General features: G+C 41.1%; 1 protein-coding gene across 1 annotated transcript in view; it reads left to right on the plus strand.

Moving 5' to 3' along the window:
- Positions 1-17,891, plus strand: part of RRAGD (Ras related GTP binding D) — a 37,025-nt gene that overhangs the window by 4,502 nt on the left and 14,632 nt on the right. The window contains exons 2-5 of the mRNA XM_059941594.1: positions 8,044-8,339; positions 14,103-14,302; positions 15,104-15,218; positions 16,089-16,231. Of these exons, the coding sequence (XP_059797577.1) occupies positions 8,044-8,339; positions 14,103-14,302; positions 15,104-15,218; positions 16,089-16,231 (754 nt within the window). The remainder of the gene's footprint in view (positions 1-8,043; positions 8,340-14,102; positions 14,303-15,103; positions 15,219-16,088; positions 16,232-17,891) is intronic.

The raw sequence follows: 17,891 nt of genomic DNA on the forward strand, positions 1-17,891 counted from the left end.
CCCACATGCCGCGGAGCGACTAGGCCCGTGAGCCACAATTGCTGAGCCTGCGCGTCTGGAGCCTGTGCTCCGCAACGGGAGAGGCCGCGACGGTGAGAGGCCCGCGCACCGCGATGAAGAGTGGCCCCCACTTGCCGCAACTAGAGAAAGCCCTCACACAGAAACAAAGACCCAACACAGCCATAAATAAATAAATAAATGAATAAATAAAATTAAAAAAAAAAAAAAAAAAAAATGATGTGACCAAGGTCACACCTTAGGCCCAAAGCTTATTCAAATACATATGGTTAGAGAGCATATTTTTATATCAGATGTTTGTAAACATGTTTCAGTGATTCCTGGTATCATAGAATCTTGATTCTCTACTTTTATAAGAAATATCTCCCATTTTAATATTAGAACAGACCTGGGGTAGTCTAATGGAAAAAAGAGGCAGAATCAGCAAGTTCTGGAGTTCTGGATAAGGGGTGTGGCTCCGAGTTTGAAGGATTATCTTTTTCTGTCCTCCGGTGCTGTGTCTCAGAGTTCACCTGCTTTGTTCAGTCCCCCCAACTCGCATCACTGCTGGTGATATGATTTTACTTCCTATCACAATCACTTCTGTCCTGCTCATTTTTCTTACTTCTCCTCTACTTCCTTTATTCTTATATGCCTTACCTTTTTTTAAAGGCAACTTTTCAATTCTCTTTTAAAGAGGGCTTTAAAGCTGTCCTGCGACAGTGGCTTTCCCTGGTTCTGCTGTAACATGCAAGACAGATGGGTTTTTCACTCCTGGCCTAACGCGCCCGGAGAGCTGGTGGACTTTCTCCTCTTGAGGACCTCTGGGGAAGACTCCAACTCTGTTTCTCAGTGTGTAAAATCGAGGACGACATAAAACCAACCTTGATCACACTCAGAGTGATCGTTTGGAGGAAAAAAAAAAAAAAAGCTCACAAGAACACTTTTCCCTTCTTGCAGAAGCATTGGTAAATCAGAACACATTAGAAATGTGTTTGTTTTTTGTTTTTAGCTGTGCCACACGTCTTATGGGATCTTAGTTCCCAGACCAGGGATTGAACCCCGGGCCACAGCAGTGAAAGTGCCGAGTCCTAACTACTGGACTGCCGGGGAATTCCCAGAAATGTTATTGGATGCTTATGTAAAGGAAATATTCACATATAGAATCATGTTTTTTAGTTACCTGCCAGTGTGATGTGAGAGGATTTCATAGAAAAAGATTAGGTCTTCACATATAAATAAAAATCACCTTCAAAAACCTTTGTGCCTTTGAAAATACATGTTCTGATGGCATTAAATTTTCCTTACTAAGTAGTTCGTTAATCAAACGGACACTGAATCTTCATGATTTTTGCATATTCTCTTATTAACAGTATTAGTATTCATATATTTAATTGCCACTTGGGTTGGAATTTCTTACTGGACTCCTGGCTCTTGAATGTGTAAGTAGTTCCATTGATCAGAAATGTAAAGGGCTACAGATAATGATGCAAATAGAACCAAACCAGAGGCCTCTTCCTAAAACCATAAGTATGTAGAACCTTAAGCCTTTGTGGACCCCACAGAATACTAATAGCAAAGACATTCTAACTTTCCCTTAAGGCTGAGTGAGCCTCTCACTGTGGTCACATTCCAAAAAAGACCTTCTCGTTACCTAGGCTTGGGCTGGGGAAAAAAAGAAAAAAAGAAGCGGAGTGTGTGTGTGTGTGTGTGTGTGTGTGTGTGTGTGTGTGTGTGTACGTACCCGCTGACAGAGCCTGATAGATGAGGAAATAAAGGCTCATGGGCTCTGGGACATGTGTGGGCATTTACACAGCTGGTAAGTGGCCAAGCTGGGATTTGAACCCCAGTCTGGCACTAACACAGTACTTCTTCCACCATTCCATTTGCTACCACATTATCCTAATTCTTTTGTTAAATCTTTGTTTTATTTTCCAGTTTGGGGTCTGTTCCAAGGCGTCATCTCTTGGAGAACTTTCCTAAATTATAATAGCTCTCAATTGTCTGATACATCAGAATTTATGAAATGCATTTCATACAATACCTTGTTCTCCCCAGGAAGCCAGGGCCAAGCCTGTCAGAACTTCAATTCCCATTTTCCTGATTTCTATTTCCTTCTTTGTTGTGAACATTCCCAGCCCACAGATCAGTCAGGTGTGGCCCCCAGGCAGCCCTGTCCCCAAGTCACTGATCCATCTCTCTCCCTTCCTTCTGTCGTTTTTGACAGGGCTCTGCCATTTCTGGGTTAAGTCATTAGCCTGCAGGTGTTAAGGGCTGACAGTGGCTCAGTTAAGTAACCCCTCCCCATAATCCTGCTCCTTGGGTGACTGAGTTTCCCTGGGTTTCCTGGCAGTCTAGTTACAAAAGTGAGCTATCTGGGAAATTTGGGTACGAACAGGATCCAGTGGAAGATATAGGTAAGGTGTGTTCAGGGGAAAAAAGGACCAATGGGACACGGACTGCCTCAGCAAACTGCATTGCCGCTTCAAACCTGCCTGCAGCTTCGTATTCATATTGCCTTCTGAGGCCCCAGATCTTTTCCTCACCTGAGCCAAGGGCGACAGGCACCCCAGACTCAACAGCTTCAAATCCGTGTTCAGCCTCTTTGCCTTTATGAACTTCACGAACAGGTCCTTATTTACTTGATCTTCCAGGTCAGGAACTTGGGGTTTCTTTCTCCTTTGTCCCCTATGTTCAGAGGATCACAAAGTACTACTGAGTGGATTTGAGCTTCTCATGAATCCATTCCATCTGCCCATTTCCACATGCTTCTCATTTGTGTTTCTAGAACAACCTAATTATTGTCAGGGAGAAAAAACTCTTAGGTCTGGAGTTGGAGTCCTGCAAATTAAACTGACAAACGACGTGAACAAGAGAAAAGTAGGTTTAATTAAGTACTAATGCATGAGAGTTCACAAAAAATTCGACTTAAGGAGGCGGTTAGAATTTGGGGCTTATATACCATTTTAACAGAGGATGAGGAGGGGTAGAGGGGCACTTCTGGGAGAAAAAAATGACTTCAAAGGGAATGCGGGAAGGGGCACTTATGGAAAAACAAATCACTGGAAAGATAAATGGGCCCATAGGAGAAAAGGTGGGACATAACGATAGTTTGGTGACAGTGTCTGTTTGGGTGTAGGGCTGACTTCTCTCACTCTCCAAGAAGAGAAGATGAGAGTTGCTCCTGGGGAGGACATTTTTGACAACTGAGTTCTTTTGGGGGGGTCTGCTTTAGGCAAATAAGGGACTTCAGGAACTCCAGTGCCTTTAGCTCAAAAAAATTGTTATTCCATAGTGGCTTATTGCTGTCCGCACACTGACCCCCTCTAAGGAAGTCTGTTTCTGGAGTGAGCTTCCTGATCATGTTAGTCTCCCCTTAAAATCCTTAGTGATTTCCTCATGGCTTGCAGAGTGAAATCCAAACTTGCATCTCATTCATGAGCTAGCCTGTTATCTCTCTATCAATTAATTTATTCAATGATATTTATTGGGTTCACACCACATGCTACAATGTATTTTGCCTGTGTGTATGTGAGAGAGACAATAAACAAGTAAACAAGACAATATAAAGTAAAAAGATAATTTTGTATAGTGAAGTACTATGAAGAAGACATAGGGATATTAGGAAGTGATGGGACCCCATTGAGGCGAGAGGAGGTAAAATTGCCCCTGGGCTGAGTGGGAGGAGGAGCCAGGGGAGGCCTGGGGAAAGCCTGCTGGACAGAGGGAGGAGCGAGTCGGAGGGAGGAGGGAGGAGGGAGGAGCGAGTCGAGGCCCTAAGGTGAGGAAGCAGAAGGCCAGTGGGGCTGCAGGGTAGGGAAGTTGTGGGGAGGGTGAACCAGGCATGGGATGAGAGGGTAGCCCACTTAGGGCCTTTTGGGCTAAGAAGGTATTTGGATTTTATTCTAAATGCTGTGGGAAGCCGCTGGAGAGTGTGCAGGCTTTTCTTGTCTTTAAACTATGTTCCCTAAACTCCAGGAAGGCCACATCTCTTCCTGGCACGACCTTTCCCTCATTCATCTCTTTTATGCCTCCTCTCCTTTAAGACTCAGATGCTATTTCTCCAGGGAACCTTCTCGCTGAACCCATAACACAGTAGATAGCAGTGCATTGTAGTTGTCAGTTATTCTTGTCTGTTTTCCCCCCTAATCGCTAAGGAATGAAGCTTTTCTTTGTGTCTGCAGCCTCTGGCTCAGCCCTGTCGAACAGAAAGAACACTTGGCGGACGTTCAGGGAACCTTTATGAAACAGGAACAAACTGCCCTCTTGTAAATTTCACCTCTCTCTGGCAACTTCCTCCAAACCCCCGCGGACACTTTTAAAGAGCCCTCTTTGGGGTCCCATGTCTAGTCCCAGATTCTCCTGTAGTTCCTTTCTGATTTTCCTTAAAAAAAATAAAGTACTAGCCCTTTTATTGCCCCTTTCAAAGCAGCTCTCATCCTTCATCCTCTTTAACGCTTTCATTTTTCTCAGGTGGTTCTTATCAAGCTTGAGCAAGCGCATGATACTCAGGGAAATGTCATGGGGGTGTGGGATGAGGCAGCTCTCTGCAGGAGGTCCGGAGGCTGGGGTGTTTCCTTTTCTGATGGAAGCTCCCTGCTACCACTCCTCGAGTGGAAGGAGATCCTCTGAGAAGCCCCATAGGGTTTCAGAAGCAGAGATATTTGAGAGAGTGAGAGAGAATTAGAGGGAAGATTTTTGCCAGTAGGCTTTTCTGATGTAAGAAACCTTCCCTATTCAACAGCAGTGGCCTACAATCATTTTTGACTGTGAGTCCAAAATAAAAAATACGTTTATATTGGGAACCAGCACCCACGTACGTATAAGTAAATGTAAAAGAGTTTCACTAGCAGTATTTACTCTTGTTATGCATAACCCACTCTGATATTTTCTGGTCTCTTCTTTTGTCTTTGTTGCAGTTTTAGTACAATGCCAGCTGATTGGTGGCTAAGGCCCTGGGTAAGGGCTCTAGCACATACCTGTCCTGCGTCCTTGGGCAGGTTCCTTCCCCCAAGTTCCTCAGGTGTAAAACAGACTTGTCCTCATTGCGTGGGTAAAGTTTGTAGAGATGTCTATGTCTAGCGAGGTCCCTGGCACACAGTATATTTCTGTACATGCTAGTTAAATATGACAAAATGCATCTGCATGGGTGTAAGGGATCTCTACAGAGTTGATGGTACTCTTGCTGATCTGACTCACTATTTCCCAGCTGTTTACATTTGGTGGCTCATGCCTCCAGCTGCATGTGTATGTTATAGCTGTATGTGTATTTCACTTCCCAGCCACTCTATGTATGTAAACACACATACACACTCCCTCCCCTTTCCACAGTGGTCTCCATCACCTCCCCACTCTCCCAGGAGGAGGAGATCCAACCTCCAGGGCACCAATGTCAATGATCATGCCACATAGAGACTTGCAGACCCTGCTGAAGAGAGGTTACAATCTGCATCCACATCCAACAGTATAAATTGGGAAGAAATAAAGACATTTATATGCACTTAAATATTTTTGTAGTTGTACATAATTAAATGTGGTACACCTATTTTATATTTTCTACTAGTTTGAGATGCTTATCCTTATATTTTAAAAAATTGATACATAACTGCTTTTCTAACAAGGACCATAGCATTCTCTTACTTACCTTTTGCTTACCTCTCCCTCACCAATCTCCCATGTCTACATTGTCTGGAATTTTAGTTTCTGATTTTTATTCAAAAATTTAAAATCAGGGACTTGCTGGGTGGCTCAGTGGTTAAGAATCCACCTGCTAATACAGGGGACACGGGTTCGATCCCTGGTCTGGGAAGATCCTGCATGCTGCAGAGCAACTAAGCCCGTGCGCCACAACTACTGAGCCTGTGCTCTAGAGCCCGTGAGGCGCAACTACTGAGCCCGCATGCCTAGAGCCTGTGCTCCGCAACAAGAGAAGCCACTGCAATGAGAAGCCCACACACTGCAATGAAGAGTAGCCCCTGCTCGCCGCAACTAGAGAAAGCCCGCGTACAGCAACGAAGACCCAACGCAGCCAAAAAAAAAATTAAAATCAATACTTATTTCAAATCAATAGGTTTCAGTAAAATTTGTCTTCCATTGCTTGTTGCATTCCACTATATTTGAGTGTATTTTCTTCCAGGAGTGCATCCTTTTTAAAAAAAAATAAATTTATTTATTTATTTATTTTTATATTGATGATAAAATTTATTTATTTCATCATCTGTGTTTATTCTGCTTTTCAATCCATATATCCTCCCCGCCCAACAGTTGTGTTTTTATTTCTAAGATCCATAAGGCCCTTTTTCACTGACATTTTCTTTATTCATTTACTGTTTTACCTGAAATTTATGTATTTCCCTGCACTATTGCAAAGTGAAACATCAAAATATTATATATATAAATGAAATTTACTAAGATTCTATCAGGTAGTAACCTGTGTTTTAGATAATTGTAGAACTTTGGGAAAAATTCTTAGTTGCAATAGGGAAATAAAGGATTACTTTCCAGTCTGTATTGGATTATGCTTAGACCAGGATCAGGGTCTGAGAAAGACATAATGAAGTGTGGCTCAGAAGGCAACAAAAAAGAAATGTAGAAAAATAATATATGTATATTTATTTTCCTATATTCTACCTTTTTTCTTAAAATGTTGGTTTCTTGATCTTTCTCCAAGTTTCATACTGGGTCTTTTATTTTTCTTTACTTATTTTTTTTGGTCAGTCATGAAGCCTTAATTCCAGAACATTTTTATCACCCCAAAGAAAACACATACCCATTAAGAGTCACTTCCCATTTCCCCCTCCCTCTAGCCCCTGCCAGCCACTAAGTACTTTCTGTCTTTATGGACTTGTCTATTGTGAACATTACATGTAAATGGAATCAAACAATATGTGACCTTTTGTGTCTATCTTCTTTCATTTAGCATAACATTTTTGATGTTCATCCATGTTGTGGCATGAATCAGTACTTCATTCCTTTTCAATGGCTGAATAATATTTCATTATATGAATATACCACATTTTGTTAATCCATTTATCAGTTGATGGCCATTGGATTGTATCTACTTTTTGGCTATTATGAATTGTGCTGCTGTGAACATTCATGTACAGGTTTTTGCTTGGACATATGTTATTTCTTTATTCCTAGGAATAGAATTGCTGGGTCATGTGGTGACTCAAATGTTTAACCTTTTGAGGACCTACCAAACTGTTTTTCAAAGCACACCATTTTACATTATCACCCACAGTGTAAGAGGGTTCCCATTTCTCTACATCTTCACCAACACTTGTTATTGTCTGTCTTTTTTATTTTAGCCATCCTAGTGGGTATGAAGTGGCATCTCATTGTGGTTTTCATATGCATTTCCTTATGGACTAATAATGTCGAGCATCTTTTCATGTGGTTATTGGCCATTTGTGTATCTTTGGAGAAATGTCTATTTAAATCCTTTACACATTTTTTATTGGACTATCTTTTTACTGTTGAATTGTAAGACTTCTTTATATATTCTGGATACTAGATCCTTATCACATATATTATTTGCAAATGTTTTCTCCCATTCTTTGGGTTGTCTTCACTTTTTTGATAAGTGTCCTTTGAAGCACAAAAGTTTTAAATTTTGATGAAGTCCAAAATTGTTTCTTTGAGGCGTAACTCAAATAAACAAGCATCTCTTTAGTGCAGAGACTGATGATCTGGGCAAAGAAGGACCCTGCTCTGCAATACTAAGACTGGATTCTCTCCCCCCATAGTCTGCTCCAGGAAACCTCTGTGATTCATGCTCCAGAGTCCCTGCTCGTGATGGGGAATATCCCAGGTTTTCTGGTCCTCTGAAATTGTGTGAGAGGTGGTGATGCAGCATTTTTCAGGGTTTTGCACTTTGTAAAAGCTTGCCCCTCCATGAGCAGGGTGATGGAGTTAGCGCTCTCTGTATTTGGAAACGTAGCATTGTCTGTGGATCATAAATCACATCTGAGGCAGAAGTGAAACTCATCTCATTAACCGCTGTGACAGCATCTCACCCTCATTCTTGTTTTGTGGTTTCTCCAGTTCTGGACTTTAGCGACCCCTTCAGCACGGAGGTGAAGCCGAGGATCCTGCTCATGGGCCTGAGAAGGAGTGGCAAGTCATCCATCCAGAAAGTTGTCTTTCATAAAATGTCTCCCAACGAAACCCTGTTCTTGGAAAGTACGAACAAGATCTGCCGGGAAGACGTTTCCAACAGCTCCTTTGTTAATTTTCAGATTTGGGACTTCCCAGGACAGATTGACTTTTTTGACCCTACCTTTGACTATGAGATGATCTTCCGGGGGACGGGAGCACTGATATTTGTCATAGACTCCCAGGTAAGGCTCAGTCTCGGGGTACGGTGGGACTGTAGCCCCCTGCCCCAGGCAGCCCCTTCTTGCAAACAAGTTCCTTTGCAATCATTTTGGTTTGGTTTTTAGAGTCAGGAATAGACCTTTCTACTAGACTAGCATTTCTCAGTTGGGGCTCTCAGGCTTTGCAAAGGGGAAAAGGCTCCCTTCACACAGCACTGACCAACATGCGATGTTCAGGAACTGTGTGCTCTCAGCAAACCCTGGAGGAAACCTCACAGACAGGGGGTGGGGGGGACCACCGTGCAGGCCAGTGACACCAACGATGTGTCCCCCCTCTGGTACTCTTGGCAGACATGTATAAAAGATCACAAGTTCTCTACAACAAAAATACATATATATCTACATTTCAAAATGTCTACTATTTCCTTTGAAGATAAAGTTCTAAGTGTGAACATTTTTCTTCTGAACCATATTATTGTAATTACTACTAGTACACAATTACAGCAGCATGACTAGTATGTATTTTATAGGTAACTAAATACAAAATGTAAAATTTGAGATACTTATATATTTTTTTCCACTTAATTCATGTATCTATGCTTGACTAAGACAGGATTTGGCATCAATTCTTTTTTTGTTTGTATAGCTGTAAGTACTGAGAAACCTTGTTCACATGAGGTGGATATGGGGTGAGTTTTGTTCTAGCATTCACTCAATTGTTTAACTCCTTCTAAGTTATATCCCCTAAATTACCCAATTTTCTATCACAAAAATATTATTTTTTCATAGTTTATCAGTAGACATCCTGATTGTGTCCTCCTTTAACTTTGCTGAAAGCAAAGAATCGGGAGCCCCTTGACTGGTGAAGAACCTTACCAACCAGGCGTTAAAGTCGCTCACTTTATTGGTATTCAGACCAGCCTTCTGAACGGTCTCTTTGGCACCCTGGGTTTTTAAGACCCTGGACCTTTCTCCTGTGAAGTGTGGGCAGAGCTGGTGGTTTACAGGGAGGAGGGGAAGGGAAGCAGCAGGACCACAGATGCATCTCCGGCAGGTCAGTCTTAGCACAGAGCACAGGTAGCAGAACTGGGACATTGACATTGACGTTCTTCAAACTCTCCATGTTCAGGGACTCTTAGAAAGTGTCCCCAATGGGTGGCCCAGCCCGAAGGTCCTCCTGAGAGCTCTCTTTTGTAGCTGTGGGGGAATAAAAGGCAACAAGTCCTGCAGGAATGCCCTAAGCCAACTCTAAGCTCAGGTCTCAACGTTTCCCTGCAACTGTGGACCTACAGTCAGACAGGTAGGGCCAAGCACTCCCAGCCCTTCAGGAGCCCAGTGGTGTTAGGGAGAAAGGGCTGTGAAGACCTTCAGTAATAATGGTTCTGAGCCCACTCTTAGGAAACCATTCTCAGACAAGACTACTCATGCCTGAGAGTATCATAAAGTCATTCACGGAACGAGGTGCCTGTTTAATGTAAAAATGAAATTTTTAACTCAGCCTTTTAGTTCCAAGCGACTGCATGGTGAACTTGTGGAGCTGTAGTAGCCCTACCCATGGGTAAGTAGATTCCAACCCTGACTCATCACTTCAAGACAGTGGCTTAGGAAGTACTTCCTTCAATACAGTATTGTGCGTACATAGCAATTTACATGTATGGAATTTGAATTTCCAGTGCACCTCTATCTCAGGTGTTTGTAATATGGCTAAAATAGGCATACTTGCCTATTTATTTTTCATTGTTTGGGGTGTTTTTATTGCTTCAAAGTGATCCCCTTTTTATGGTTGGTTTGTTTTATTGAAGTATAGTTGATTTACAATATCGTGTTAGTTTCAGGTGTACAGCACAGTGATTCAGTTATATATACATATATATTTATATGCTTTTTCAGATTCCTTTCCCTTATAGGTTATTACCAAATATTGAGTGTAGTTCCTTGTGCTATACAGTAGGTCCTCGTTGGTCATCTATTTTATACATAGTAGTGTGTATATGTTAATCCCAAACTCCTGATTTATCCCTCCCCATCCCACACTTGCCTATTTTTATTTTTTTATTATTTATTTATTTATTTAGCCTATTTTTAAATTGGAACTGTAATTTGGTTTTAATTTTACCTGAGCATGAAAAGTGGACCTTCGATTGTGGTTGGTAAATGTGTTCTTTGTTTTATTTTGTTTCTTGGTTTGTTGGGTTTTGTTTTGGCCGTAAGGCGGACAAAGGTATAAGAATGAGAAATACACCTTTTTAAATTACACTTTTTAAAAGGTAGAAAAAAACGTTGTTGAGAGTTGTCATTTACTAAAAATAAGGAATAGTTAAATAAGCAGTTTCCAGAATTTGCCTAATAGACTTTTCTACTGGAAGCAGCTGATAAAAATCACGTTTGGGGGAATCTTTACTTGATGTGACTGCAAGCACTAAACAAAACCAAACTTGAGGGAAGTGTCTCGGCAACCCTTGAATGTCACTGCCTTCATTTCTAAGCAGTTCTACGTTCGTCTGACACCTCATATTTTTTTATTTTTTGCTTGCGAATTCCTCACAATCACAGGATTGCCAGATAAATATATCACAAGGGAGAAAATGTGTCCTCACAGAATGTTGTAAAATAAAAGAGAATGAAAGCATCAAGAGTAATTTCCCGTGAGCTCCCTGTGTGACACTGCCAGGCCCCCGGCATGGCCCACAGAAAGGACCTCATCTCCAGGGCCACCCTCGGCCCCCGGGAGCCATTTCACATGTGCCTGGGATCCAAACTAGAGTGTCTGCTTGACCCACGTTGGTGATTGTGACCTGCCTCTAATTCCTAGATCTAAGTTTGGAATAGAAACCAGACAGCGTATTTTTCCTTTTTTTAATTTGTTGTAGAAGATAATAACAAACACAGTAGAAAAAAAAATCATTCACAATCCCTCTGCTCTAATAAATCAAGTATTTTCTTTCTTTTCATGTCATTTTTAGCCCTTGTAGATCTGTACCACTTCATCAGTTTGTTGGTAATCAGACCATTTTATATGCTTGGCAGGGAGGTTAGAGGAGTGATTTCTAATCTTTTGAGACTGTGATAACACTCTTGACTTTGGCTAGTTTTGCTCACAGACATGTGCCCTGAACTCCTCTCTTCAGTTAAAGACATAAGGAATAACATTTTTTGAAGTGTAATTTACATGCAATAAATTGCACTCATTTTAAATATACAGTTCAACAAGTTTGACAAATACACCTCTAACCACCTCACAATCAAGATACAGAATGTTTCCACCACCCTGAAATCTTCTTTGTGTCCTTTCTCAGACGGCCCTCAAGATCCCAGACCCAGGCAACCGCTGATGAGATGTGCTTTCTTTCTCTATAGAGTAGTTCGCCTTTTCTAGAATTTCTGTATGTGGAATTGTACAGTATGTGGACTTTAGTTTTTTTTTTTTTTAAACTTTGGGTTTATTTATTTTATTTATTTATTTACTTATGGCTGTGTTGGGTCTTCGTTTCTGTGTAAGGGCTCTCTCCAGTTGTGGCAAGTGGGGGCCACTCTTCATCGCGGTGCACGGGCCTCTCACTATCGCGGCCTCTCCTGTTGCGGAGCACAGGCTCCAGATGCGCAGGCTCAGTAATTGTGGCTCACGGGCCTAGCCGCTCCGCGGCATGTGGGATCCTCCCAGACCAGGGCTCGAACCCGTGTCCCCTGCATTGGCAGGCAGAGTCTCAACCACTGCGCCACCAGGGAAGCCCCTGGACTTTAGTTTTTATTTGAGATATTGTAAGGTATTTAAAAAGTGCTGCAAATTATTAATCTAGAATTTTTCCAAAATGCTTAATCTGCTATCCCAGTGTCCAATATTTGTTTTTCATTTTAAACAACTCTTTAGAGTGCAAAGGATGAGGACTCCGCTTGATCTTTATCTCTCTTCATAGTGTCCTATTAGTATCTTTAATATTTTGATTTATCTAAAAACTAGGGATACGTTTTTATTAATTTAATTTGGGGAATACAAGAATGCCTAAAAACATCCCCTGTTTTATTGGCTTTTCTGTATTTGTCCAGGTTTGGAGTCAGAATTGGCAGGGGGCGGTGAAAAGTCCTTTAAATTCTGTCCTGAAGATCCCTTTCTTCAGGATCTTAGTTCCCTGACCAGGGATTGAACCCGGGCCCATGGCAGTGAAAGCGCCGAGTCCTAACCACTGAACCGCCAGGGAATTCCCCCCTTTCCTTTTTTTGCTGTAAAAACAAGACCTATTCACACCCTTCAAATTGGCAATAATGAAAAGACCTGACAACACTGGGTGTTGTTGAGAGTCTGGAGCATCAGGGGCTCTTACACATTATCTAGTCAAGTTCAAGGTGCTCATTCTTATGACCCAACAAGCCTCCTTTCAGGGTAAGCCCTAAGAAACTTGCAAACAGGCACAGAGATGTGTGCGTGAGACTGTCCACATTATCATCATCATCTGAACTAGCACATAACTGGAAACATTCTGAATGTTCATCAACTGGCAAGTGAGTGATAAATTGTAGACCATCCATACGATGGAATTTTATAGAGTTGTTAACAGGAATCATGTACTAGAGTTATGTGCTTCAACAAAGGTGAATCTCACTGACATAATGGGAGTGAAGAAGGCAAACTGTAATCCACGTGCAAGTTGATATTTCTGTAAAGTTTTAAACAATGTAAATGAATTCTGTATGTTGTTTAGTGATACATATGTATGCAGTAATGTATAAAGACATGAGTGATGATACAGGTAGAAGTCAGGATAGTGGTTACCTCTGGAGGGTGTGGGTAGAGTGTGATGGGATGGGCTGGGAGGATGGGGAGAAACACACAAGGCTTCAGTGTCTAATGTTTGATTTCTTAAACAGAGAGATGCATACACAGGCGTTCATTACATTATTACATAGGTATCATCTGTAGGAAGGAGAAAAAAATAGTGTTGTGTTATTTGGGGCAATTACTCTAGACCAGGGGTCAGCAGACTTTTTCTGAAAAGGGCCAGATGGTAATTATTTTAGGCTTTGCAGGCTGTGCTGTCTCTGAGGAGTTTCCACGGAGGAAAACCATTCAGCTCTGCCACTGTACCCTCAAAGCAGCCATAGACAGTGTGTAAACAAATGAGTGTGACTGTGGTCCAATAAAACTTTACTTGCAAACAGTAGGTGGGCCCAGTTTGGCCCGAGGGCCATGGTTTGCTGACCTCTGCTCCAGATCAGTGGTTCTTAAAGTTTTTCCCCCTGGCTCCTTCCCCATCTTCCCAGCGATCCCTATCATGTTTTCATCCCTACTTGTTCATTACATTTCACCAAGAGACTCAGAATCCTGGAGGGACAGTATTCCAGGGAAGGTCCTGGATGCTGTGGGGTCATTTTCAATACATAAAACTGCAACTCCGACCTTTATGACTGTCATCAAGCTAAATCATAACTGTATTTTTCTGGCCTTTCTTTCTCATTTCTTTGTTAACAAAACTTAAGTTTTCAGTCTTGAATTCTATGAAACAGCTTTTATTGGGGCATTTGCAAAATATTTTTGGGGGAGGTTATAAGATTAACAGTGTATGTGGAAGAGAAAAAATGGTACCTGTAAGGTGATGGATTGGTTCATTAGCTTGACTGGGGTGGATCCTTTCACAATAGGTACAGATGGGTACACAATGGTACCAAAACATTACGTCGTCACCTTAATACATGCAATGTTTGTCAGTCATACCTCAGTAAAGTTGGGAGGGAAGACTGTATGTGGAAGGGAATCAAAGCAGCCTCCCTGACAGGAGTGTGCTTTGTTCCCAGGACGATTACATGGAGGCCCTGGCCAGGCTCCACCTCACGGTGACCAGGGCCTACAAAGTGAACACCGACATCAACTTCGAGGTGTTTATTCACAAAGTGGATGGTCTGTCAGATGACCACAAAATTGAAACCCAGAGAGATATTCACCAGAGGGCAAATGATGACCTTGCAGATGCTGGATTAGAAAAAATTCACCTCAGGTGAGAACAGAAACCCATCAGGGATCACTGGGGTCCAGAGTCATCAGGAGTGGTTTGGCCCGGACAGTCATTTACCTGTGTACCCTGTTTTGTGCTGTTAGACATTGGGGTAATATTTGGGAAAAGCAAGCTTTGCATGTGCCAACTCTAATCTTTGGGAAAAGCGATGGGGTTTTAAACAAATTTTTTTGACCAAAGGTCAAAGCTAAGGTTCTTTCCCCCTATGAAAAACACATAGGAGAAAACCCATGAACTGCGTCCAGGAACTTAATCGATGCTGAAGTTTACTGTTATAGATAGTATCTATAATGATAAGTAAAGGAGTACTCTGACAATAATTCAGATAGAAATATTCACAGAGGAAAGCCATTTCTCTAATTTTTGTGGGGTAGTATGTATACGCATCATTCATTTTGCAAATTGGAAAAATGGAAAGATTAGATGCTTCAGTATCAATAATATAACTATTAACATGAGAGGTGTGTATAAAGATGATCTGGCGTGGATTCTCTTGCAGAATGTAAGGATGCGGATACAGGCATATACGGCTGCATTTTTAAGCCTCCGAGTCCAGCCAGTCAGCAGATCAGAATGGGCACAGTTCTTGCTTTGGGGAGTTGGGCAGGAATGTCTTGTTATGACATGTTCATTTTTTTTACTGAGGTTGTTTTGAATTCTGAAGGGGGCTAGAATGTGTGTGTAGTAAATACAGAAGGCATGATTCTGGTGTTATGACATAGCCTGAACCGTCTATTCCTCAGTCAAAGGTAAAAAGTGATGAAATATTGTTTCGTCTTTCAGCTTTTATCTGACAAGCATATATGACCATTCGATATTTGAAGCTTTTAGCAAAGTGGTTCAGAAACTGATTCCACAACTCCCCACCCTGGAGAATTTGCTAAACATCTTTATCTCAGTAAGTAAATAATACTGTCCTGTTAGAGTCATTTGCGGAATTTAAGAATAACATTGCAAGAGTGAAAATGATCTTATTTCTACTTGCTCTTACAGCACTTCAAGTTCACTGAAATATTATTTTTGAAGACTGCGCCTATGTACTGTTTTAGGGCCTTTAAAATTTAACTCCCAAAACGATTCCTGTACTTCACTGGTATAATCGGAATGTTTATTCAAGTTGTAGGCAATCATTCAGTGTTAATGGAATCCTACCAGAGGTTGGGAGCATAAAAGTTGGTTTTGGCTATAAGGTATATACTGTTGAATTTTTAAAAATATGTTTAACACTGTGAATGATGTGCTGGCTGGCTGAGTCCTAAAAACCACCACCTCAAGTCAAACTTCACAAAATAGAATTAAGGCAGACCTTTGGTTGTATTCACATTGATTCTCACTGCACAATTTTGAGTTTGTTTGTCTAGATTTTTAAAATCTATTTTTAAATTTATAAAGTTTTTAAAATTCTTTTTTTTACTTGGCCTTTTTCCTAACTGCAGGTACATTTCTAAGAGTCAGGAAACACGACTTAATTTGTTTACCTAAAGTAAATAATTCGTGATAATTCCAGTTTTCACTTCTTGTGCAAGTCCATTATAAAGAAGTTTATGACAATGAGGTTTAAATTGTAATAAAAGGGAACAACCTAAATTTTTGTGCAAGTCCATTATAAAGAAGTTTATGACCATGAGGTTTAAATTGTAATAAAAGGGAACAACCTAAATTTTTGCTGGTTCGTATTTGAGACTGAGGATGGCACATCATTTTATGTAACCATGACATGCTCTGCAATCAGCTGTCCCTTTAAGGCCGCATCTCCCTTTTGTTTCAGAATTCTGGAATTGAAAAGGCGTTTCTCTTTGATGTGGTCAGTAAGATTTACATTGCAACTGATAGTACCCCCGTGGATATGCAAACCTATGAGCTCTGCTGTGACATGATCGATGTGGTTATCGACATTTCTTGTATTTATGGGTAAGTAGAACATTCTGAAAGGCTACAATTGAGCCATACTTTTCTTTCATAACCTTTGAGAATTTTGCATTTACTTATTTGATCTTAATACTTTTGTTTGAAATGACTGAGATCTATAAATACACCATTTCGTATGTAATAATAATAACAAAACATTATTGAGTAAGTGCCTGGCATTATGCTAATAATTTCATTGCCCACATTATTATCATTGAATTCTCCACTATTCCACGAGGCAGGAATTACTATCGCCATCTTATAGATGGCGCATTGAGGTTCAGAGTGGTTAAGTTTCTAACCCCTGCTCACACTGTCAATAAGGGACAGAATTAGTATTGTATTTGAGCTCAAGTCTGATACCTTCTTCCTCTACTGAAAAGTCTGTTGTCATATCATAATGTATATACTTGAGGGAGACCACTAGGATCCTTGGATTCTACATAAATATCTCATGTTTACCACAGTTCTATTATTTTCTTCATTACATGAAATAACTGCTGAATTGTTTGTTTTTTCCAATATACTTTTTTTTTTTTTTAAAGATTGATTGATTGATTGATTGATTGCTATATTGGGTCTTCGTTTCTGTGCTAGGGCTTCCTCTAGTTGCGGCAAGCGGGGGCCACTCTTCATTGCGGTGCACGGGCCTCTCACTATCGCGGCCTCTCTTGTTGCGGAGCACAGGCTCCAGACGCGCAGGCTCAGTAATTGTGGCTCACGGGCCTAGTTGCTCCGCGGCATGTGGGACCTTCCCAGACCAGGGCTCGAACCCGTGTCCCCTGCATTGGCAGGCAGATTCTCAACCACTGCACCACCAGGGAAGCCCCCTCCAATATACTTTTGATTGTCTTCTACTGTGGACAGCAGAGAATTATTAAACTAAGCAAACAACATTACCTGCTTATTATTATTATCTTATATTCTTAGAAAACAGAACTTCTTGTACATTTAAAATAATATAAAATAAACAGGCGTGGGGAAAATTGATTCTGTTACCAAACATAGAAATAATTCCACATAATTGTGAATTTGCTGAATTCAGGGTGTTTTACAGAGTGAGTGGGTGTGAACTCGTATGTCTATCTTTTTAAGGCATCGCGTTGTTGCTGCCTTATATTGGATATTGAATCTCACATCCTCACCCACTCATTGATGAGGTAAAGCTTTCCTTCATCTTCCTCTTTACTCACTGGCTGTGACCCACTTTACACAGCCTCCTCTGCCAGCTTCTGGGCGAGCCTCAGTCTTACCATTTCTCTCTTCCATTCAGTTTAGACTCTTTCTTGTTAACTGTTATACACACATGAACACCCACAGTCCCTTCCCTTATGAAACAGGGAAAGTGATTCTTACCTCACAGGACTGTAGTGAGGATGCAATATCATTAGGCTTCCCCTGGTGGACCCTGGATAAATGTAGCTGCCATTATAATTATTATTAATTATTGTTATTATTACTAAGCACTGCCACCGGCTTTAGAAATAGACCTTATTTTCCAAGATCGCTGCCCTGCAGTATTCTCTTGTTTTAAAACTCTAAGTGGATGACCTTGAAATAGTCATGGAAGCTGAAACTACCCTGATTACAATCTAGATGGCTGTCGTAATCAAATACAATGAACAACACAGTTAATCTGGCACATATTTAATGATATGCATAA

The sequence above is a fragment of the Balaenoptera ricei genome, chromosome 12, assembly GCF_028023285.1.
Source record: "Balaenoptera ricei isolate mBalRic1 chromosome 12, mBalRic1.hap2, whole genome shotgun sequence".
Classification (NCBI taxonomy): Eukaryota; Metazoa; Chordata; class Mammalia; order Artiodactyla; family Balaenopteridae; genus Balaenoptera; species Balaenoptera ricei.